Consider the following 23,869-nt stretch of genomic DNA (forward strand, 5'->3'; position numbering starts at 1 on the left):
ATTGCGACAGAAGAATATTTATTTTATTATTTTACATTTACAATTTTTTTTCCCCGGGGACCCTGTGACATCCCATTGAAGAGCCGTAGGCTGGATCTCTTAAGATCTCAGTGTTGGGTTTGTAAGGCCATGTTACTCCTAAATTTCTATCTTGTTCAAGGAGAAGATGTAAAACAAAGTTCTAAGCTATGCGACCTTAGTGTTCTCCTTTTTTAGAAATAAGAATTGATAAGAGAATCGATAACGAATCGAATCATTAAACAGAATCGAAAATGGAATCGGAATCGTGAAAATCTTATCAATACACATCCCTACTGGTGACCCAGTTCCACCGGCAGCGATACATACACGTATCGTAAAACACTGCCACCACCATGTTTGAGAGATAACGTGATATGCTTTAGATTATTAGCTGTTTCACTCTTTCTCCATAATTCTTTCTAATTATTATAGTGGTAAAGGCTAGTCTTGGTTTCATCTGTCAAGACATTTTCCAGAATTGCGCAGGCTCTTTTGGCTTTCCTGTTCTTGAGCGTAACCAGTGGTTCACACCTTATTGTAAAACCTTTGTAGTCATAAAGGCATCTCTTGATGGTAGATCTACGATTCCCTTTTAATGTTCTTGGCTGGATATTGTGAAATTGTTTGTCTTAACAGTGGACATAATTATGTAATCATCCACTTCAGCTGTCCTCTGCTTCCTCCTTTATAAAATGCACCATATCGTTGATCTGGCCACTCCAAAAGTTTTTGGTCTTCTCCTGATAGGTTTATTTTGTTTAATTCCTTTTCCTCCCTTACTTCCATTAACATCTCTTCAGACCTCATATTGACAGTTCCAACGAAAAGCTATCTAATGCAAAACTTTTACCTGCTTGATATGTCATGAAATAATGAGGGAACAGACCTCCGTGGCCCTGAAAAGCTTGTCAGTCAATTGACAAATTACTTTTGAGCCTCTGAAAAATGGGGACTGTGTATAAAAATAGCTTTAATTTGGTGGTAACACTTAATGCATTACTTTACCATACTACCAAGGCAGTTCCCTCATTTAAACCACACAGAGTATTTCCAGAAGTAAGAACATTTCTAAATTGCACTATTCCCTGCTGTGTGTGCTACATGTGAGAAAAGAACAACTTCAGACAATGTCCCGCCTCTATTCTCCTGCCATTGCCTGGAATACATGTAAAGTCAGTCAGCAAAAAAAACACCCAGCACGCCCCTGCGGGCGGTTTATCCTTCAAGCTCGGGTCCTCTACCAGAGGCCTGGGAGCTTGAGGGTCCTGCGCAGTATCTTAGCTGTTCCCAGGACTGCGCTCTTCTGGACAGAGATCTCCGATGTTGTTCCCGGGATCTGCTGGAGCCACTCGCCTAGCTTGGGAGTCACCGCACCTAGTGCTCCGATTACCACGGGGACCACCGTTACCTTCACCCTCCACATCCTCTCGAGCTCTTCTCTGAGCCCTTGGTATTTCTCCAGCTTCTCGTGTTCCTTCTTCCTGATATTGCTGTCATTCAGAACCGCTACATCGATCACTACGGCCGTCTTCTTCTGTTTGTCTACCACCACTATGTCCGGTTGGTTAGCCACCACCATTTTGTCCGTCTGTATCTGGAAGTCCCACAGGATCTTAGCTCGGTCATTCTCCACCACCCTTGGGGGCATCTCCCATTTTGACCTCGGGACTTCCAGGTTATACTCGGCACAGATGTTCCTGTACACTATGCCGGCCACTTGGTTATGGCGTTCCATGTATGCCTTGCCTGCTAGCATCTTGCACCCTGCTGTTATGTGCTGGATTGTCTCTGGGGCATCTTTACACAGCCTGCACCTGGGGTCTTGCCTGGTGTGATAGACCCCAGCCTCTATGGATCTTGTGCTCAGAGCTTGTTCTTGTGCTGCCATGATTAGTGCCTCTGTGCTGTCTCTCAGTCCAGCTTTGTCCAGCCACTGGTAGGATTTCTGGATATCAGCCACCTCCTCTATCTGCCGGTGGTACATACCGTGCAGGGGCCTGTCCTTCCATGATGGTTCCTCGTCTCCCTCCTCTTTCTTGGGTTTCTGCTGCCTGAGGTATTCACTGAGCACTCGGTCAGTTGGGGCCATCTTCCCAATGTATTCTGAGATGTTCGTTGTCTCATCCTGGACTGTGGTGCTGACACTCACCAGTCCCCGGCCCCCTTCCTTCCACTTAGCGTACAGCCTCAGGGTGCTGGACTTGGGGTGAAACCCTCCATGCATGGTAAGGAGCTTTCTTGTCTTTATGTCAGTGGCTTCTATCTCCTCCTTTGGCCAGCCTATTACCCCAGCAGGGTACCTGATCACGGGCAGGGCGTACGTGTTGATGGCCCGGATCTTGTTCTTACCATTCAGCTGACTCCTCAGGACTTGCCTGACCCTCTGCAGGTACTTGGTGGTTGCAGCTTTTCTAGCGGCCTCTTCATGGTTCCCATTCGCCTGCGGGATCCCCAAGTACTTGTAACTGTCCTCTATGTCTGCAATGTTGCCTTCTGGTAGTTCAATCCCCTCAGTTCTGATAATGATCTCACTGAGGGGGTTCAGGCCTATGCAGAACAGCAGTGGGGACAGAGCATCTCCTTGGTAGATCCCGCACTTGATGGTGACTTGTGCTTGGAGTTGGCCTCTAGTGTTGTACGCCACATCCCCATTGAGTTCCCGATAAGGCTCTTAGGGTCCCATTGATCTTGTACAATTCTAGGCATTCCAGTATCCAGCTGTGGGGCATTGAGTCATAGGCCTTCTTGTAATCAATCCAGGCAGTGCACAGGTTGGTCAGTCTGGTCTTGCAGTCTCAGCTGATTGTTCTGTCTACCAGTAGCTGGTGTTTTGCGCCTCTGGTATTCTTGCCAATTCCTTTCTGTGTCCCGCTCATGTATTGACCCATGTGCCTGTTCATCTTAGCCGATATGATGCCTGACAGGAGCTTCCATGTAGTACTGAGGCAGGTTATTGGTCGGTAGTTGGAGGGGACCGGTCCCTTCTTGGGGTCCTTGGGGATCAGGACCGTCCGGCCTTCAGTTAGCCATTCCGGGTGTCTCTCGTTAACTAGCAGCTGGTTCATTTGTGCTGCCAGACGCTCGTGGAGTGCAGTCAGCTTCTTCGGCCAGTAGGCGTGAACCATGTCGGGCCCTGGTGCTGTCCAACTCTTCATACTGGAGACCCTTTCTTGGATATCTGCCACTGTGATGGTTACTGGACCCTGTTCAGGGAGGTCGCTGTGGTCTGCCCTCAGATCCTCTAGCCACTGAGCATTGCCGTTATGGGTTGCATCCTTCTCCCATATGCTCTTCCAGTATTGCTCCGTCTCCAGCCTTGGTGGATATATATATATATATATATATATATATATATATATATATATATATATATATATATATATAGGGCTGCTCGATTATGGCAAAAATGATAATCACGATTATTTTCACTGAAATTGAGATCTCGATTATTTGACGATATTTATTTAACCCTTTAAGACCTACTATAGAACCAAGTCCGCCAGAGCTTATATTATATTTTTACATGTTGTAGTGCCATTTGTGGGAGCATTTCAATTTGCTATGCAACTGTTATAGCCCATATTTTAATAATATGTATGCATTAAGTCCATAGTAACTACATTAATTGCAAAAAAGTGCAATAAACTACAAAAAAAATTGAAAATCATTTTTGTTTTTTTTTTACATATATTTCTACTTGGAGAAATTTAAGAGGTTTATCCTTCAAAACTTTAAATACAAAAAAGTTCCAAAAAATAGTTTACAACAACAGGAAATTTATTTTGGGTGTCTTCATAGTTTTATTTTGGAGATACACCGATTTTTATATACTGCAGGAAAAACAAAAAAAAACAATCCTATGATGCAAATTTGCAAAGAAAACAGCATGTGCATCAAAATAAACTATTTCCAGCAGTGCAATTCGAGTTCTAAGCATCCCAGCAACTATTCAGAAAAGTCAAACATGACCAGTATAGGTTTTTAAGGCCTACAAGTAAAAAAAACTACAATTTCCGCGAAAATGACGTCACTTCCGGTTTTGGGCAGGAAATGGCGGACATGCGACAGTTCGCGCTGACGTCTGTTTAACTGTGGGAAGTGTTACGAACAGCTGATCGGATCGGCAAAGCGTGTTTCTGGAATATTATGTTTTTGTTCCTGCAAGAGCTTTTTATGCAATTTTTGCAAAGCTTTATGTGGAACGAAACCGTGACCGAGGACAAGCTGATGGCATCAGATGTAAGTACAACTCCTCCGGGTTATTGCGCTAGCTTACACGGTTCCGGTTCTACGGGGATTTAAAAATAGTTACACAAAACGGAGCATGCTGCTCTGACCGGCTTTAAAGGGTTAACAATGACTTTAAAAAATAATATAAAATAGTGTGCAACACCACTGAAGTTGTTTTTAACCTCTCTTTTCAACCAACAGCAGTCACTCTCCTCTCCAAATAACTTCTGCTTAGCTTTCCGAGCTTCCCTCGGGTCCTCTTAATCAGCGGTCTCCAACCTTTTTTGCGCCACGGACGGTTTATGCGCGACAATATTTTCACGGACCGGCCTTTAAGGTGTCGCGGATAAATGAGGGAGGGGCTAATAATCGGCTCAGTCATTTTTAATGATCGTTGAAAGCCCAGATCGTAATCGTGATTAAAATTCGATTAATTGAGCAGCCCTATGTATATATGTATATACATATATATATATATATATATATATATATATATATATATATATATATATATATATATATATATATATATGTGTGTGTGTGTGTGTGTGTGTGTGTTATAATAATAACCGTGTACACATAATGTGCTTAAAATAGATATTTTAGGTGACTCAAGAAGACTTCTGCTTATATCATCTACATGATACATGAGTGTCATTTGGTGACCTGAAGTTCTTAAGAAACGCCAGCACAGAAGCTTTGTTTTATGACTGAGTCACCGATCAGCTGCAGTTGATGATTCGAGAGAGAGCCTGGGTGCAATCTGCAAGAATAGCACAGCCACTTCATTTTTGGTATTCACATATCTTGACATGACAACTGAATTTGTTGGAATTCTTTATAGTAAATATTGAATTTTGTTCAAAAGCATTTTAACCACATTGAAATCATCTGAAATGACACAGCTGTCCTCAGGAGGAGTCCTGAGTACAAAACCAAACAAATTATGAGTCACAATGTTTTCTTTTTAATAAAGAAATATTTACATTTTTCTGTGTTGGCACTTATATATAATTATACATAGAAATATCTTACAATCTTATTTCTGTATATGCATATTCGCAGGATTTTATCCCAGGGGCATATCCATTAAAAAATCAGCGTCTACCATGCTTGTCTACTTGCAAATTTATACCTAGCCCTCATCAGTACAGCTCCACACAAAGTGATCTGTTACCTCTGCCTGTCTCTAAATCAAACCCCAATCTCCCTCAACACATTAAAAATCAGGCCTGAACTGACCTATAATCACATACAGGCTCAGACCTGCTGCTGAGGTATGAAGACGGAAGCTGAGGCCGCACAGTAGTCATGGTGCAAACAATGGCAAGAGGTAATAAAGAAATAATAAAAATAAATGGAAACACGGAGATGGAGCAGATTGCAGAGGCGGAAGCAGCCTTCATGTTTATGGATTATGTTCAGGCGTGTTTCCCTCTGCTCAGACCAACAACGTAACACTCGCATCTCTATGAAACCTTGCACACCTGGCACAGCAAGGACACCTTCATTAATTACTTAAACCTCCAGATATTACACAAGGATTTAATGATAAGTGACCCTGTGTTTTTCACTATACTAACAGAAGGGTGTTGCTAATAAAGTAGCTACTAGCAGTCATTTTAAAACAACCTCAGTTCTTCAGCGAGTCCACACAATGCTGGAAACAACTCTCTGAGATTCTGCTCCATTTTTATGCGACTGCGTCTCATAGTTTCTGCACTTTCACGCTGTTAATCTCCTGTTATACGTGTGTATCACAACCCAAAGATTTGCCACTCATACCTGGTAACTGAAGAGAAGACCACTGAACTCATTGCATATTCATGAAACCAGGCTGAGATGACCTCTGTTATGACATTTATGCTAGAAGAAGTCATTCTGGAAAATGTAACTGCATAACCATTTGCTGTAAATGGTCAATTAATTGCTTCAGACATTGTTGGACGCGGTAGGCCCATTAGCTCTGCAGGTAAATAATCACTTGTAAGCCAAGCAAACATCTGGGGCTGAAAAATGATGCCAACAGAGAAGTGCCAAAAAGTTTCCTCTAACGGTCACTTGAAGTTGGCTCCAAAAGTTAGTTATTTCCCATAGAGCCCCATGTTACAAAGCATGTTTACAGCTCGATACAAAAAGGAGTTTTTGCTTCTATTGTTAGTCTTCCCATTTTTATAACTCATCTGGTAAGGTGTTAAATTAGGACCACAGCTGCTTTGATTAACAGGTGTGCTTCCATTTATGGATACACCTTGCCAGCCTTGCTAGTCCTAGCTGATGACTCGACCCTCTTGTTGAAATTGAGCACAAATTAAGCGGGCTGAGCTGGTTGGATTCTGGTTATATTCCTGTAAAACAGGAAGCTGAGCTCAGTGTAAATGTCAATTTCTGTTGATTTACAGAGTTAATTACTGTATTATTATAAACATATTAAACGTAACTGCCAACTGACTATCTCATTTTGCAGCAACAAAATAAATGAAGTGAGATAACTTAAAAGTTTAACTTGGCAAAAAATGTTTTGATCGTTATTGGGATAACATATTGTGAGGTGTCTGGTGAGTCCCATCTCTTATGGCCCAGTCCACATGTTTTAAACAGTATATGTTTTAGGCATTGACTCTCTAAACAATCTAAAAATACCTTGTTACTGAAATATTACCAATCCAAAATGACCTCTGCTGGAATCTATAAAGAATAAAATCTACCCATGAATTCCCTTTAAAGATTTTTAGCCTCATAAGAGAAGGAGCTGATATTTTATCTGTGAAGTGGGATCAACAAACACCAATAGAAGCGGGAGGCAGAGTGAAACAGACTGAAAATGAGAAACAAAACAAAGACAGAATAACAGGGAAAAAATATATGTTGTACTGAAGAGAGTGGTAAAATACTGAAGTGGAAATGGAAGAGTTTACAGTAGAGAATTTTCATTTTGTTATTTGCCGCCACATTAGAGGACCAAAGGAGCAATTCAATTATGGAAGTGGAAGGAAAGACGAAAGGGAAAAAGAAGAGAGCAGGAGGAAAAGGAGGAGAGAGCTAAATTGGAAAATATCAAGTTCAGGCAGGCATCAAAGAAAGAGGCCCTATTGTTTTATGTTCTGTCTTTTATCTTCTTCTCTAACATTAATCAGCGTAGAGATTTTCACATTTTCCTATCATGCAGTGGTTTATCTTTTAACCAATGTCATTAACTGCCATTAGTGACAGCACAACTATTAACTTTAACACAACCTCTTGTCTTTGTTTCCTTATGTACAGTTTATATTTCCTATTGTACCATTTCAGAAGTCAATGAACTGTAATGACTGCAATTACTCTTGACAAGCCTTATTTGAGCTGTCAATTAACAGAGCAGGGTTATTGTAATTCCTGAAAGAGGACAGCAGCATGGCTCCCAAAAGGAAAACAAGACCAAATGCCTTTTATCGACCTAATCATTTCTGGGAAGTTGCCTCACTAATACATAACATTATCACACATGAATCAAATGTAGGCAGAAATTACACAGCAAATGAAGACATACATGAAGCCCTCATGTCAGGCGAGGCAGACTGGTGAGCTTAGATACTATAACCATGCGAAATACTACAGCAGCTCTTTTTCTGTTGCTAAATTTGCTTTAAATGTCTGATTAGATTTTGTGTATATTTTGGATTAATTTGCACAGTGCAGAGATTATGCAGTGAATTCCCCTCAGTGTCTCTGCACACACACACACACACACAGTAGTATTCTAGCATAATCAGATTTCTGGAACACGTGGGCTACTTCTGTGCACATGTGAACAGTATTTGGGGGCTCTCACCGTGACACGACCAACTCTGTCATCACGAGAGTTTTTAGGTTGAGCCAAATTGTGAATTCTGTGTGAGATGGTGCCCCACCCTGCAATCGTGTGAGTTCGTAATGTCGCCAGGATCAAGGTGTGAGTGGGTTTTGAATCGCCAGGAAAGGGATCTATAGGTGGCCTTTAAACCACCACCTCTGTTCAAAGGTTGTCATCCCATGTGCACAAAGACGACATCCTTTACTCCGTTCTTGAAGCATCTAGCGGTTCAAAATGTGAACAGTGGGATCCTCGAAAGAGTGTCCTTCCTCTTTTAAGCTACGCCTCATCCTGATGAGCTGGCACTACTATGCTGCACCATGTGTCTAGGAAGAATACTCCTGTGAGATTTCCTTACACATCAGAGAACCAACTTCACCCCTGATTTCCATCCTGTTAAATCTTTGCTTCATTACCACATACTTCAAATAGAACAAGGGTTTATCCAGGCAAAAGCATACATGTACCATGGCTTCCCCAGGTTCCCACATAGCAACAAACATCCACAGAGTATAAGTGAAAAGTAAAGCTCTAAGCTCTTTCAGAGGGATAGTACTTTTCCAGTGCATCAGGTATGTGGATGACACCTCAACATCAAAACCCAAGATGTAGAACATCTATTCACAGAAAAATCAACTTCATTGAGGATGACACCAGGATAACAGAAGAACAGGTATGCCTTGACTGTGCAGCTATCATTGAAGAGGACGGTATTCTATACACTGACACCAAAGCTCTTGTGACCCTAACAACTCACATGATGACAGGATGGATCAATGATTCTCAGGACCACCTCCAAAGGGACAACACCACTGGGGTTTAAGTACCTGCAACTCTCCATCAGCAGTTAAAATAAAGTAACCTCTTGGATGAGAGGTCAACTCATTTAAGGCTACCATGGATGGATGACTGGATGACTGAAGTTACACGAACATTACACACTGCTCAAAAAAAAAATTAAGGAACATTTTTAAATCATAGTATAGCACGACATCAATAAAACCTCTGGGATATTGATGTGGTCAGTTAATTAACAGAGGGGGTTATTTTTCCTCCTCGTCTTTTCTGACTGCATTTGGTTGTGGTCAGTGTCACTACTGGTAGCACAAGGCGATACCTGGACTCTACAGAGGTTGCTCAGGTAGTCCAGCCCCTTTAGGATAGCACATCAATACGTGCCATTGGCAGAATGTTTACTGTCTCTCCCAGCACAGGCTCAACAGCGTGGTAGAAGTTCAGGAGACAGGCAATTTCTCTAGGACAGCTGGACAGGGCTGTAGAACAGGGGTGTCAAACTCAGATACACAGTGGGCCAAAATTCAAAACTGGAACAAAGTCGCGGGCTAACGTTAATATTTATTGAAATATATTTATTGCTCCAGATATAAGAATGAATCTTTTCTTATGGACTCAAACACGTTTTGCTGAAAAGCTGAATATGGAACAAGCAAAGCTTAATACTAAACAATATATATATTAGCGGAAGCAAATGGATGGATGGATGGATGGATGGATTGGATTTATATAGCGCTTTTCAAGGCACCCAAAGCGCTTTACAATGCCACCGGCGACCTTCCGGTTACAGATATGCTTCCTGAGCCACAGTCGCCCCCAACATATCCAGCATGATTTTTTCTCCATTGAGACACGATGTGTTCTCAGAGTGTTCCTTTTTTTTCTTTCTTTCTTTGAGCAGTGTATAAGGTTTCAGAAAGTCTAATAAACCCACTCTAAATTTGGGAGATGAATAAAGTTTCTCAGTGCTCCATATAAACATTAAAATAAGAAAGTACAAGAACTTGGATAAGACTCACAACTGTACTTGCTCTGTAAGAAAGTTTATGTAATAAAAAATTAAATGAAAGCTTTAACAAAGACTGACAAAAAGAGGATTGTAGAATACAGTATATGCGTAAATGCAGAAAAAATTTGGCACATGGCTCGTCGTAGTGCTGCCACATGTCTTTAAATCCTACATGTCTGGGATGTCTTTGTAATCCCAAAAGTAACTAAATCATATCATTGAGAAGAAAGTCACATACAGTATCTAAGCTTCTGGTGGCTCCAGAGATTAAGTTCCAGACACAATGGATTGAGTTGAGCTTAAACTCTTTACTCCATATTCATTTCCTGCAAGCTTTTTTTTTTATTCATGTCTTCTTCTTCTTCTTCTCCTCAGCCACTTTGATGCTTCCTTTTGCACGCCGTGAGAAATGCACTCATTAACAACTGCGGCGCTACTGTCGTGGATGGAAGACCTTTCAAATGGCCGGTTGCATTTTTCAACATGTGGTGGGATCTAAGGCTACGTGTCTTTTAAGTCTCCCTCCAAATGATGCTCTTTTCCTCTTGATCTTGCTGTTTGCCTCATCCATACACATGAATATGTGTGCACGCTCTCACACACAAACACACACAACATCTGCTTGCAAAGTTCAGACACCGAGAAAGTTCCTTCTGTTCAGACCTCTGCTGATTATGTGTGCGTACGTGTGTGCGTGCGACGGAGAGCGGTGAAATAATGAATCGTTCCTTCTGTTAGAGTAGTGTTTGACAAATTAAAATGAATGAATTTTCAGAAACGCACACACTCACACATACCCCACCACGGCGTATGGCAGCTTAGGCCAGGTATAAGGAGAAATAGTTCCCATAAGGCCCAGTTCTGACACTGATGGCTTGTGACATCACTGCTCTCCACACCGCTCAACTCCCCAGCAACAAGAAGCTGAAATATTCACTGTCCTTCCTGGCATGCTTCTGCATAGATCACTGCCTTTATTTGATCAATCCGGGCTTCATGTGTCCCTGATGGAAAAACAAAGGCGAATTCTAATTCTCCTCGTCCAGCCCGTCCTCTTGAAGCTGCCGGCTATCAGAATCATTTCACGTCCATCTGCCACAGGCCACAGAGCTAATTAAAAACAGCAGCTCTCTCCTCTCGACCTGGGCAGCAGGTCACAGCTCAAATATATATCAATATATCAGTGTCTGCGGCGCTGAGGTGGGAGCACTGTCCCCAAGTTGTTTTTTAACTGCTGCTGGACAGCTGAGAGAGAAAAAAAAGTCTGAAGTTTAGAGCCCGTTTAAAAATAGGAGGATGAGGGCAGGAAAAACATTTTGCAAGGAGAGGGAGAGGGGTGGGACATCAGAGAGATGGCAGAGCAGCATGGAGTGGAGATGGGGAGGACAGGGAGTGGGGGCTCCATTAGATTAGAGCAGAGTGTGTGGGAAGTGACAGCTTGTAAGTTCTTTGCTGGCCAGTATTTTGAGGCTAGGGAGTTTGGGAATGTTCATAGACAGGGTGTGTGTGTGTGTGTGTGTGTGTGTGTGTGTGTGTGTGTGTGTGTGTGTGTGTGTGTGTGTGTGTGTGTGTGTGTGTGTGTGTTTGTTTGTGTGTGTTGGATATGCAGAGTGGGGTTAGGGGCAGGCACATGGACATAAATTGAGAGCAGGGGAGAGGTAGAGAGACAGACAGTGAGATGGGGCTGGGGACTCTGGGAGTGATGCATATCGGATCAATAAACTTCATAAACGAAATCATCAACTTGGTCACCACGAAGACAGCCAACCGCCAGGCACCATCTGGCCCCGTCTCACCGGACCGCAGGATCAGCCAGCGTAACCTCACACACACACACCGTTACACACGTAGGGCTGTGCAAATATTCACTGCACTCACTCTGACACACATGAGCGCACACAGAGACGCTTGTGCCAGGTAGACGCAACTGAGATTGGTCTGAAGAGACAGATTTTCAGTGTGCGTGTGTGTGTGTGTGTGCGTGTGTGTGCGTGTGAGTGTGTGTGTGTGTGTGTTCGTGCACGCACCACAGCCGTTAAGCAGTTTATTCAGAAACAGAGGTTTATGAGTTCTGTATAACACTATATCCTGTAGCATGATAATGACCATAAAAGAGGCAAAGAGTGAGAGAAGGGCAGCCAACTGAGGGAACAAAGCAATATGAAGAATAATTTAGAGGCAGAAAAGTAGGAGGACAGACATGTGAGAGGGGGAAAGAGTGTCTTGTAGAGACAGGAGGGGAGCTGTGAAGAAAGGTGCAAATTAGTCTTTTCTATGAGGGTTCAAAGGAAGTGTTATGCATGAATCTTCATCTCAGTATGTGAATGTGGGCTGCAAGCAAATCAGAATATTTCAATTCACAATGCAGAGCTGAATGTTTTTATCCAGATTATATTAATACCTGATAATGGCGTGGAGAGATCCACTTTTCCTAGTCACATTATAGGCGACTCTGTTTTGGAAGAGCAGGAACACCAGAAACCCATGAAATGATTCGAATGAAAACGTTGCAATTTTATTTAAAATATTTCTGTTTACAAAATATTTCACCATGCTCAGACTTTGCAAAGGGGCAGAACTAGCTGTCATTTTTATGTTGTTTCCATGGATACAGATACTGGTGCGAAAACCTTGAATTTGAGACTCTTCGCTCCCAAGGTTCACACCAATCAGATCTTCTCCGCCCAAACAAAGTGCCAACACAACTGCTCCCAAGGGTGTACCCACCTCTTAATAGGAATAAACAAATACATCTTATCAGTGAACAGGGAGAAGAGTCTCTATAATTTGTGTTTTTACTACTTGTACTGCATAGATATCACAGAGAACTGTGCTTTATAATGGTGAAAGATATCCGGTTCAAGTCCAGCAGGAGACAAACCCAACCACAGGGATTCACAAGCTGGTGTACTCCTAGTGCCAGACCCAGGCCAGGAAAAATGCGAGGGTTGAATCAGGAAGGGCATCTGGCCTAAAATCGGTGCCAAATCAAACATGTGGATCCATCCGTTGTGGTGACCTCTTGGGAAATAAGGGAGCGGCCTACTGTGCTTCTGTAAGGTTCAGAGGAGTGTGGATTTGTTGCTTTGTGGATATAGGTTTTTGCTAAAGATCTATTAAGCAACCAGGACAGAAATATAAGTGATAATTTATGTTCAGTGGTATCATTACATGGCTGTAATACGAGAGCGCTGGCCCGCCTATTCTAAGTTGACCGCTATGGTCTGTGCACTGGAGAGTTTTTCTATAACAGTTAAGATTACCTACTGCTAGAATAAAGTACCAGGAAAGTGTTCAGACTTTATTTCATTTTACGTGTTCAGCTGAAATCAGTCCACTTATGTCCATTATTCAAGGTTGAGCTAAATCATTCATCACTGAATATAAATGAGGTTATGATTTAATATGATGTTTCGCTCCCAGGGTGCCTCCTTCCTCATCCTGTGTGTGTCGAGGCGCACAAACGTAGCCCCGCTGTTCTGTCTCAGCCAGCACACAATTAACAATTAGCGTCATAGCAGGTGGACAGTGCTACATGAAACGAGCACAGCATTACATTGTACCAAATCCCTGACCCATTGCTGCTGCTGGCTCAAACAACTTTTCTAGCTAAAACCCTGCAATCATCACAAGAAACCACATGTTTTTCGCTCAATTTACAAAAAAACACAATCACAAAAACATGTCTAAGTGACACAATGAGTGTATTTTATCTAGATTATGTGTTTCTATTTTAGAGCTGCTACATGTGTAAATAAATGAAAACATGTTACTCTGTCTCACTTCCACGGCTTGTCTTTTGTCCTGTCTCCCTCCCCTCATCCCCAAACAGTCATGGCAGATGGCTGGCCCTCTCTAAGCTTGGTTGTTGCTAATTCTTTCCTGTTTAAAATGAGCTTTTCCTTCCCACTGTCTCCAAGTGTTTGCTTATACAGTGGTGCCTGATTGTATTAGTATAGAGCTTTTTACACTAATATATAAATATAGAGCAACTTGAGGTGACTGTTGTTGTGATTTGGCGCTACATTAATAACATTTAATTGAATTGAACTGATCATGATTTAAGAAAAACCTTTGTTTCATAGCCCTGTATCTGTTAAAACAGACTGCTGGCCAAAGTCAGGCAGCTAGCTAGCACCAGGAATGTCCTGGGCATTGGTTACAGTGTATTTTGGCTAGCTCAGCTGCCAATAAATGCTCTAAGCCTGTTATCATCTGTTAACTTAGCAAAAAGACTGATTGTCTCTCTTTTTTTATTTTACTATTCTGATCCACCGCTATACTAGAGGAGTCAAAAACTGCATCAGATGAAAAAAAAAGAAAAAAAAAGATGAATCTCTAGAGTTTCTACTGGTTTCTCTGTTTCTCATATCTAACTCTCTCGAGGACTGGAGAGACTGCTGTCAGCATCCAAGACAGATAACTGAGATAGAAACTATTCATACCAAATTATTAGAGGCAACACACCTCATTCCATCTTTATAAGATTGGAATATGGTCTGAATAAAATGCCTCCTACATTGAGTGCCAAGCTTTTGCCATTTGAAAAAGCACAGCGGCTTGTTATTAACAGAATGCCACTTACATTGTATTTCATATAAATGCCTTAATTTCTTATTACTTTAGTGAAGGCAGTCTGGAATTCAGTGCAAACTGTGTCTGCAATAAATAGCTGAGGAAACTCATGAATTTTATGGGTTTTCCTGGTAATAAAATGTCTTGACTGTGCATTTTAGGACAGAAAGTTTTATCAGTTTTTCCCCCCTCAACTTAATCAAGATAAATGGCAAAGAGTAATGGAGCCACTGGAGCTACTTCAGCGACATATACCATTTCCAATACTGGCCACTGTAATCTCTGTGTTGACTGCTCAGCTGAGTATACCTGCCAAACTTGGAACTGTATTTCAAACACTGCAGCCCATTTGGATATAATGGAACAGAAAAGTAATAAAAGACAAAACAAGGATAACCCCCCCCCCACACACACACACACACACACACACACACACACACACACACACACAAAATGCAATCACGAGTCATTACAATATTTACAAAGTGAATAAAAAATTGTTCCTGTGATCCAAGAAACTGGAAATATATTGTATCACCTGAAGCAGGTACGGTTAAAACCATGACAACCATATTTTCGGAATCAATTATCACCACATATATATATAAACCACCTGAAGCTTCTTCATTTTTGATATACTGTAAGTGCACCACAAATGTGCTGTATAAAGTGAAATACAATGTGCTATAAAAAGAGCTGTTTTAACATCATCTGTAACCATGTACCGTTTACACTGGTAAACAGTTTACATCATCATCATCATCATCCCCACTGTAGAGATCATTCTGGATGATGTGACCTCCAACTCTAACCATAGTCAGGTGTCCACACATTCCTTCTGGCTTTGACCATTTTGACATCTGCAGGCTCTGTATTGGCCTCAGGCTTGTGGATATGATAAAATCGGGCAGCCGATTATTCACTGTCACATCACATTGTTTAAATGCTCTGCTAACCTACTGCTACAACTGTTACATCAGTGCTTACTCTACGATCCAAGCACCCACCTCAGCTTCACCTTAGGCTTTTACTATTAATTATATATTTCCCTCTATTGGTGTACTGTAGGCTATGGAGCTTCCAGAATATATCCAGGCATTAATATAGTACTTAACCTTTGTGTCAGGAGCAGTTCTGACAAAAAGGTTGATACTTTAAAGCTTTTCATTGCTGTCAGGGTTGATTTACAGTAGATGGATATTAGAATCCAAATTTAAATGTATACTCCGCATATGCTAGCAGGCTTTTAAAGTCACCATGGAGTCACATGTCAGATCTTATAAACCAGCTCTTTTCAGGGTTAATGTGAGGATACATCCTCCACAGCAGGTCTGTGGGACTAGAATTGGACTCATTAATGTCCCAACGAGCACTTGAGATGTTACTAAAGGTCATGAAGCTGGTATGTAGAGAAAGAGGTGCCTGGGGTCGTTGTGTGCTTTTGTTTCAAAGTTAGTTCAGAAATTGATGAAAAACATAATAGTGGCAGTAGCAACATAAGGAGAAGTGATAAAAGCTCTGTCCAATTTTAAGATCAACACCTATACAGATATTTGGTGATTTAACAATCAAATATTCTGATATCTGATAACAGCCAATGTTGTTTTCTTTCAGACACACAAACCAAATAATCGAATTTGCCTTATATTTGATATCTACAGTTATTTATTTGCTTGTTATTAACTTATTTCCTCTCTGCCAGACTCTGCTTGTATCATCTTGTTGTTATGTTTGTGTGTTGTCAACAGGGAAGTTGCAGAGTACCCTCTGTTGGACAAATTATCCAGTATCAACACTCATAACATGAATGTTATGAGCTAATATCAGCTGAACATATCAGCCTGCTGATAAATTGGTCAGGCTCTAATAAAGCTGAGAAAATCTCTACCGCTGATTCCCTATTGCTAATTTTAAAGGTTAAATCCTCCTCGCACAGTAGCTAGTGTTTTTAAGATTGCAGATCGTTTTTCTTCACTGTTTACCGGCACGCCAATAAAACCTGCTTAAATGTGGTTGGTTGGTAGCGCTAAGATATAAGCAAACACAAAAGAAAAGTTTCAGGCACTAACAATCTTGTCCCCTGGCCACAGATGCTCCATATCTACTGCAGATGTATTTTTATTGAAATAATCACGGAATAATCTGTAACTATAACAAGGGCTCCTCTTTGTTTTTTTATTTTCGTGTACAGCAGCAGGGAGCACACTTCAGCAGGGATGCTTTGACTGAAAACACCTTCATGCAGATAGTGTCGTGTGCAGCAAAATAATTGCAGTCCACTATCATTAAGCCACTCTCAATAAAGCCCCATTAACTCAACAGGAGTACATTATCCTAGTTCGTCCAAATTAAAAGCAAATTCAAACTTGATGTGAACCAGAAACAAAAGCAACGCCCCCCCCCCCCAAAGTTAAAAAAAAAAAAAAAACCCTGTTTATATAACCTGAATCCACATAGCATTCTGAAAAGCTCTTTGGAGGTGGTGTCTGTCGTTAAAGGGGTGAAAAAGTTGCTGTCTGACCGTTTACGTGTACAGCAAGGCCACTGACAATTTCATTCAATAACACACTGGGGAGCAGTTAGTGGTCTTAATGGGGAGTTAGTTATCTCAGAGTGCAAGCAGAGACTAATAAAATCACTGAAGGTCTCCATCTCAACAGCTATTGTCACAGAGGAGCCGATTCAAAAAGGTGCATATCCCAAATTAATTTAAAATGCTGCCTGAATCTATATCACACCACTCTGCAAACCAAAAGCACACTACCATCCCTGTGCTTAGCTTATGAGCATTTTTTCAAAAGAGTGACACTTACAGGATATCTGCAGCAACTAAGAAATAATATGCAAATTGTCAGCATTTCAAAAAGAGCTGGAGAATAACATCAAACAAAAAGACTGTGAAGCACAGCTTACACAACACAGGGACCCTCATATCTCTGCTGTACAATTAATATAAAAGAATATCTCCCATGCACCTAAAATTACTTAATAACCTTGTAGATTTGATTCACTGAAAAGCCCGCTTTATCTTCTCTTGATAATGTCCTGTGTCTCTTCTTATGAAAAGGGTCAGTTATCTAAATAGCTTATTATTCATAGCAATTGACATGCGAGGATTAAAAGAACTTTTGTGCTTCTGCAGAACACTAATTAATACACCACTGTGGGATAAGAACTGTAAAATTAAAATTTTATCTCAGGCGGTATTTTGTTAGACACACTTTGTGCTCGAGACTGCAAAAGACACCATACAAACACAAGTGCGTGCTCAAGACACAAAGCAAAAGGGTAAAAGAAACACCTACATTCGGTTGTTGGGGATTATCTTGTGTCCATCTTTGTACCATGTGACCAATGGTTGAGGAAACGAAGCAAGGGGAGGAGGGTTGATGAGGGCTGCTCGGCCCTGAGTCACCGTCTTTCTCTGCTCTTCGGCCAAGAAGTTACCCAGAACTTGAGGAAAAGAGAGAAGGATGAAGAGTATGAAGATCAACACCAATGCATCACAATACATTTACTGCACAATCAGATATGCCGGTGTTGGTGTTGTCCCTACATCATCATAAAACTGTTGATGTAGAATCAGTATTGGAACTGACCAATCACGCTGTCTTCACAGTCAGTTAGCATTAGCCAAGATGCTATCTAATGCTTTTTTAAACCATCACTGTTTCAATATTTGTAAGATTGTAAGAATTGAGCAAAGCTGAAGCTTGTTAAGTTTTAATTGTGCACAAAACAACATCTTCAATTGTTTTACTCAGTTTACTTTAAACCAGCGTGTGTGTCCGTGTATGCTGTGTGTACTTACAGGCCACCTGCACCTCCGTTCTCCTGTGTATTACTGCTCCCATCCTGTTCCTCACCATACACTGATACAGTCCAGCATCAGTCCTCTTCAGGGACGGCATAGACAACCTAAAGATGGACACATGGAGAGGAAGACTATAAGGGTAGGTTTTTCTTCTCAAAGCTGTAAATAAAAATAAAACTGGGAGTGATGTCTGGAGACCAACAAGACAGAAGGGAACGAAGGTGGAGGTCTGGTTGTCCATATGCGTGCACTCTTGTGTAATTCCCTTTCATGTCCTTGATCTCAGAAAATGGATTGGGCCTAAGGTTGTAAAAGTTTCCAGATAACAGAAGGCAGAGAGAGCATATGCACAGTTTGTGTACATGTATGTGTGTCTGTTTGCATCTGTGTGCCGCGTATGAAAAGGTTTTTGATGTTTGCGAGGTCTTTTTTTTTCTGAGAAGGATTGTTAATGGGGTTTTAATGGACTGTGCTTCACTAATGGGAAGCTTGGCATAGGATCTAGGTTGGTACCATGCTGGACAAATACACACACACACACACACACACACACACACACACACACACACACACACACACACACACACACACACACATTCCGCACAAACCGGATAGACATAGCAAAACCGGACATCGCTTTGGGGCTCATTACGAATACCAGGACAGCCAAGTATTTAACTCCCAGGCTGTCAGTGCATGCTGCCAACATACACAAACCCGCAGACACAAATACACACATGTACATCAAAGACTCACAAACCCAACTCCATTTGAATCAGGAACGACACATTACACAGCAGCTCTGATCCTAAAACAGATTTTGATATTGGACACTTTCTACCACCAATCTATCTCCCTCTCTCTCTGGTCAGCTACATTTTCAACAGCCGTGTGCAGCGGAAACACCATGTGTTTTAAGTTCCAACAAGTTGTTAGATTTCTGTCATCTACCACTATATTTAGATACAGATATATATATAGACAATGCAGTAATTTCCTAGTCAGTTTCTCTGACAAGCTTAGCGTTAAATGTGATTGACTGATTCAAGAAATAAAAATCGATTTTGTTTTGTGTAATACTGTGATGAGAGACTGCACAAAAGAAGAAGGTAAATGTAGGACGGTAGTCATTTTACATTAAATCTGAAGTTCGTCAGACCAGAAATTATTAATATTTATGTGTTTTCAACAGGTTTATATTATTCTAAAACTATACAGCACGTAACTGAGACAAGTATTGGCTTGAGGGAAAAAACACATGCATTGTGAGAAATAAGTTTGTCAGCCAAGCATGTTATACAGTTTTGAAGACAATGCAGTAGCCTTGTCATAAGTGTCCCTGAAAACAAAGCAAACGCTGCTGCCTTCTTTTTTTTTGAGAGTCTAACTTGTCTTAGTGATGTTTTTATTCCAACTCACAATGTGCAAAAAGTGGCAGGCTACTGCCGTTGAACTGACAATGATAAAAGAAGCCGGAGCTGAAGCTTCCATTAATGTAAATCATTGTCACTTACTGTGCATCTGAATTCTCCACTGACCAGCGCTTTAAACTAAGATAAAGGATGAAGAAAAATAAAATATTCCAAAGAGGATTTTACTATGTGGAAGCCCAAAGCATGTTTCTGAGTTTATGTAAAACTAAGTGGATCTGTGAGACCCGTATTAACTGTAAACATGACCAAAAATCACAGCAAAGCACTGCTATCGAGCACTGCTTGGTCCCGCTCCTGTAGCAGCAGCATGCACAAAGCTGCAGGCCGTCCAATTTGCTGAAAATGGTTTATATATCAATGGCAGAAAGGTGCTATTGCTATATAGCACATCAGGATCTAGTGAGGTTCAATATCTCATCCCACACTATATGTCTTCATTTAACTGAGAATAAAATATGTAAATGAGCATATATAAAGTTGCAAAGGTAGAACACTAAAATCAGGCTTAGCAGATGGCCACATCCTGACACACACACACACACACGCACACACACTCATATTCACTGCAGCTTGCCAATTCAGCACAGCCTCACCAAACTAAAGTAGCCAGAACGCTGAGAGCAGTCCAGAGCCACACTGTACCTCCTGGCTCGAACAACGACTGCCTACAAAACTGCTGGCTCAACCTCTCCCTCCCTCAGTGTGTATGCATTCCCAAGATTCCCTCCATTTCTGAATGATGTGAAAAACAATTTTGTTTCACAGCTGGAGTTTTGCCGAGAGGAATTGCTTAGTTCTTACCAACCAACACACACAGGGACAGAGAGAGAGGGGGCACAGGAGGAGGAGGAGAAGAAAAGGTACAGGGCAAAAAGCAAAGAAACAGCACAGACATATTGATTGGATCCCCTCCTCTTTACCCACACCATATACATATTTATGGTGCTAATGTAATTATTAATCTCACTTTGGCTCTGCTGTCCGAATGCTCTGACCTCTACACACACTCCATCTCTAACGGGAACAGCTCTTACTCTGCAGATGTTTGTATATGAAAGGAAGGGTACGAGAGAGACATATACACTTAAAGACAATGAGAAGATTCACGACAGAAAGTCTGACATAATAACTAGGCAGTGGGTGCTAACTGACCTGTACTGTGGCGTCCAGTCAGTGATGTTGCTGTTGTTGAGAGTCCAGCGGTACTGCAGAGGCCAGCTGCCTCCAGCCAGGCAGGTCAGCACCAGTCTGTTTCCCTCTAACACCACCTGCTGCCCTTGTCCACCCCCTCGTAGGTAGGGAGCCACTTCTGACGGACAGAGACACAGAAAGGAAAATGTGTTATTTGTGGTGTTTGAAATAGTCTGCTTTAGTCACTCTGAGACAACACGGCTGATTTCTGCTGTATTCATACACCACAGAAATCACGGCCTTTGCACAATAAGTTGAAAACAAAAAAACAAGTCTTCTCTTATTTTATTGAGAAGAGTTTCAGACTGGAATCAGAAAATTCTGTAATAATGGTTTTAGGTGCCATTTTGCAAATGTCAAATCAGATATGAAAACTCATTTCAGGCTTAGAAGAAAACATCTGACATCAAAGCAATAGGAAAAAAACTGCTACTCCATCTACAGCTGCTTTATTTATATTTATATTTTTCCTGCGAGACTGTCTAGAGAGCCCTCACCCTATTAGTGACGCCTGTCAAAGCTTTTTTATACAGACACACATACCAGTTTTTTTCCACAAAACTGTACTTCAGCATTTCAGAAAACCTACCAATTTTAAATAAACAACTAATATCTCAGATCAAACTGCATAATAAGTTGTAACACTGATTTTAAGACAGACCAAGAGAAAATGTGTCCCAACAGATGCTTAGCACAGGTAGGATATGTGATGCCTGTCCATACACTTAGACCTTTTGTTTCCTGTGTAAGCTCAAACGGCTGAACTGAGCGCATGGCGGCATGCATGAGTGCTCCAACACATCCTATTTCGCAGCATTGATGTGCATCAACGGTCCAGAAAAGCAGCAATTCTATCACATTTACTCCCTGGAAAGGCACCACGTAACTTGACTACTTCTTCTGAATGCAAACAACATCTGCTGTTTGTTACTTAAAGCATATCAAATTCCAGCATAGACTGCACAAAGACAAAGGTCAGGCTTCACAGACGCTTTTAACCCTTATGCTAAAAATTAGATTGAGCATCCTGTTCGTCAGATGCAGTGTAATGTGGAATTGATCAGACTAAAAGGTACAGATGTTGCGATGATTAAATTGTTCCCTCAAGCTTGTCTGATTCTGTCAGGAGTCTTTTGACCAATGAGCATGCCTGCAGTATAAACATGCTTTCACTGTAATGGTAATCCTGGGTTCTTCACCTCCACATTTAGCTTTTTCCATCCTGACAGAGAGCATTTTCCCTTTCACCACATGTATTGTGCTCCTGAACAGCCAAGTTTCCAAGCACAGATACTGTACAATAGCGCATTGTACAGACACTCACAGTGCCCAAGCTGAATCTTATGATAAGCCTGTTGAAATCACTTGGCCTGGCTTGCAAGGTGCAGCTGCTGAATGGCTCAGCTGCTGTCCAAGCAATGCCATCCACTCTTTAACTTTCTACTCAGGTGTGAGGACCTGGCTCACTGTCACACAGCATAGGGGCATCAAGGCTAAATAGGCTGTCCAAAGCCACTTGCTGCTGGACTGCATGTGCCGAGGCCTGGATCCACTCAACAAAAATTAGCATCTGGGTTTGGACTGAACAGGAGATTCACACATGCATACACACGCATCCGTTTGAGTGGAAGCCTATCTTCTAGCGACAGTAAATATGGACAGGTTCATAACTCTTAACGCTCCCCCTTTCCCCTCCTGCCGTCCACTAGATCTTCTGTCCTCCCTGTCGTTTCAGCTTCCTCAGTTCTGTATCACTTCCACCCCTCTCACTTCATCTCCACTGTCTGCATTTCCTCCCTTATTCCCTCTGGATGTCTCAGGGCCACTTTTCCCCCTCCTCTTCTCTTCCACTTTCCACTGTTTCACCCTCTCCCTCTCTCTTTTAGATTGATAGCTGCCTGCTCTGTGCACAAAAGGGAAGTGTTCCTGCTAGGACAGATTTATATGGGAGTCTGTGTGTGTGTGTGTGTGTGTGTGTGTGTGTGTGTGTGTGTGTGTGTGTGTGTGTGTGTGTGTGTGTGTGTGTGTGTGTGTGTGTGTGTGTGTGTGTGTGTGTGTGTGAGAGAGAGAGAGAGAGAGTGCGAGCGCATGTGGGCATAAGGATTTATTTGGAATATTCTGTTTCTACAGACGATGGCTGCCAATGCAGACTCCAATGTCATACTGCTGACCAGCACTATAATTCACAGCTGCATGCCTCAGAGAGTGAGGGAGAGACAGAGAGGGAGAGGAAGACAGAGAAAGAATACAAGTTTGCTTCTACTGCTACCTTGGGAGTGAGAACTTTTTGGGAAGGTGAGGACATTTTGGCCAGTCCTCACATCCCTTTAAAAGGGCTGTTTGAAAAAAACAAAAGAACAAAAAAAACAACAACCTAAAAATGTTTCTATTGACATTTTAAACACAGTGTTCCAGCTATGTTTAGTGTTGTGGTTGTCATTTACTTTAGGCAGACATAGACATCGTTGTTTTACCCGGATACAAATGCTACATAAATAAAATTGGGCTTTGGCCTCCTTCCAAGGGAAAATCACCTGAATTGTATCATTATATCAGGTTTTTGTTAGAGGGTTTCATTTGTCAATCATAATATACATTTTTGGATAACACATGCACAGAACGAACAGAACAGAGCTTCTGTTAAGTAAGGGAACACAGACATACAGCATTAACAAGGGCAGACAAATCATGCTTTGTGCATAGTTACCTAAAAACACACACAAACACACACACACACTCAACCCTCGTCAAAAAAGTCTGTTTCGAATATATAGTCCAGTACTATATATGAAAAATGTGTGTAGCTACCATGATATTAACCTCTGCTTCATGGAACCACGCATGATGAGTAAATATGAATGAGAACTCGAGGGGCACTGCATGTACACTGGCCAGTAACTTGTCAAAGCAGACCATGCCTTCTCTGTCTTTTTGGTTTAGAGAGGGACAATAATTTGTCAAATTACCAT

The 23,869-nt window shown here is 41.6% G+C and overlaps 1 protein-coding gene across 2 annotated transcripts in view; it reads right to left on the minus strand.

Annotated features, from left to right (window-relative positions):
* LOC146667769 (protein sidekick-1-like) overlaps window positions 1-23,869 on the minus strand; it is a 289,559-nt gene that overhangs the window by 162,062 nt on the left and 103,628 nt on the right. For both annotated transcript variants that reach the window (XM_085409457.1, XM_085409456.1), the window contains exons 2-4: window positions 20,862-21,018; window positions 18,274-18,380; window positions 17,768-17,915 (exon numbers count right to left, since the gene is read on the minus strand). In XM_085409457.1, coding sequence (XP_085265583.1) covers window positions 17,768-17,915; window positions 18,274-18,380; window positions 20,862-21,018 — 412 coding nt within the window. The remainder of the gene's footprint in view (window positions 1-17,767; window positions 17,916-18,273; window positions 18,381-20,861; window positions 21,019-23,869) is intronic.

This window comes from Rhamphochromis longiceps, linkage group LG6 (genome assembly GCF_057381845.1).
Source record: "Rhamphochromis longiceps isolate RC_006_pf linkage group LG6, R_longiceps_female_GT1.1, whole genome shotgun sequence".
In the NCBI taxonomy this organism is placed as follows: domain Eukaryota; kingdom Metazoa; phylum Chordata; class Actinopteri; order Cichliformes; family Cichlidae; genus Rhamphochromis; species Rhamphochromis longiceps.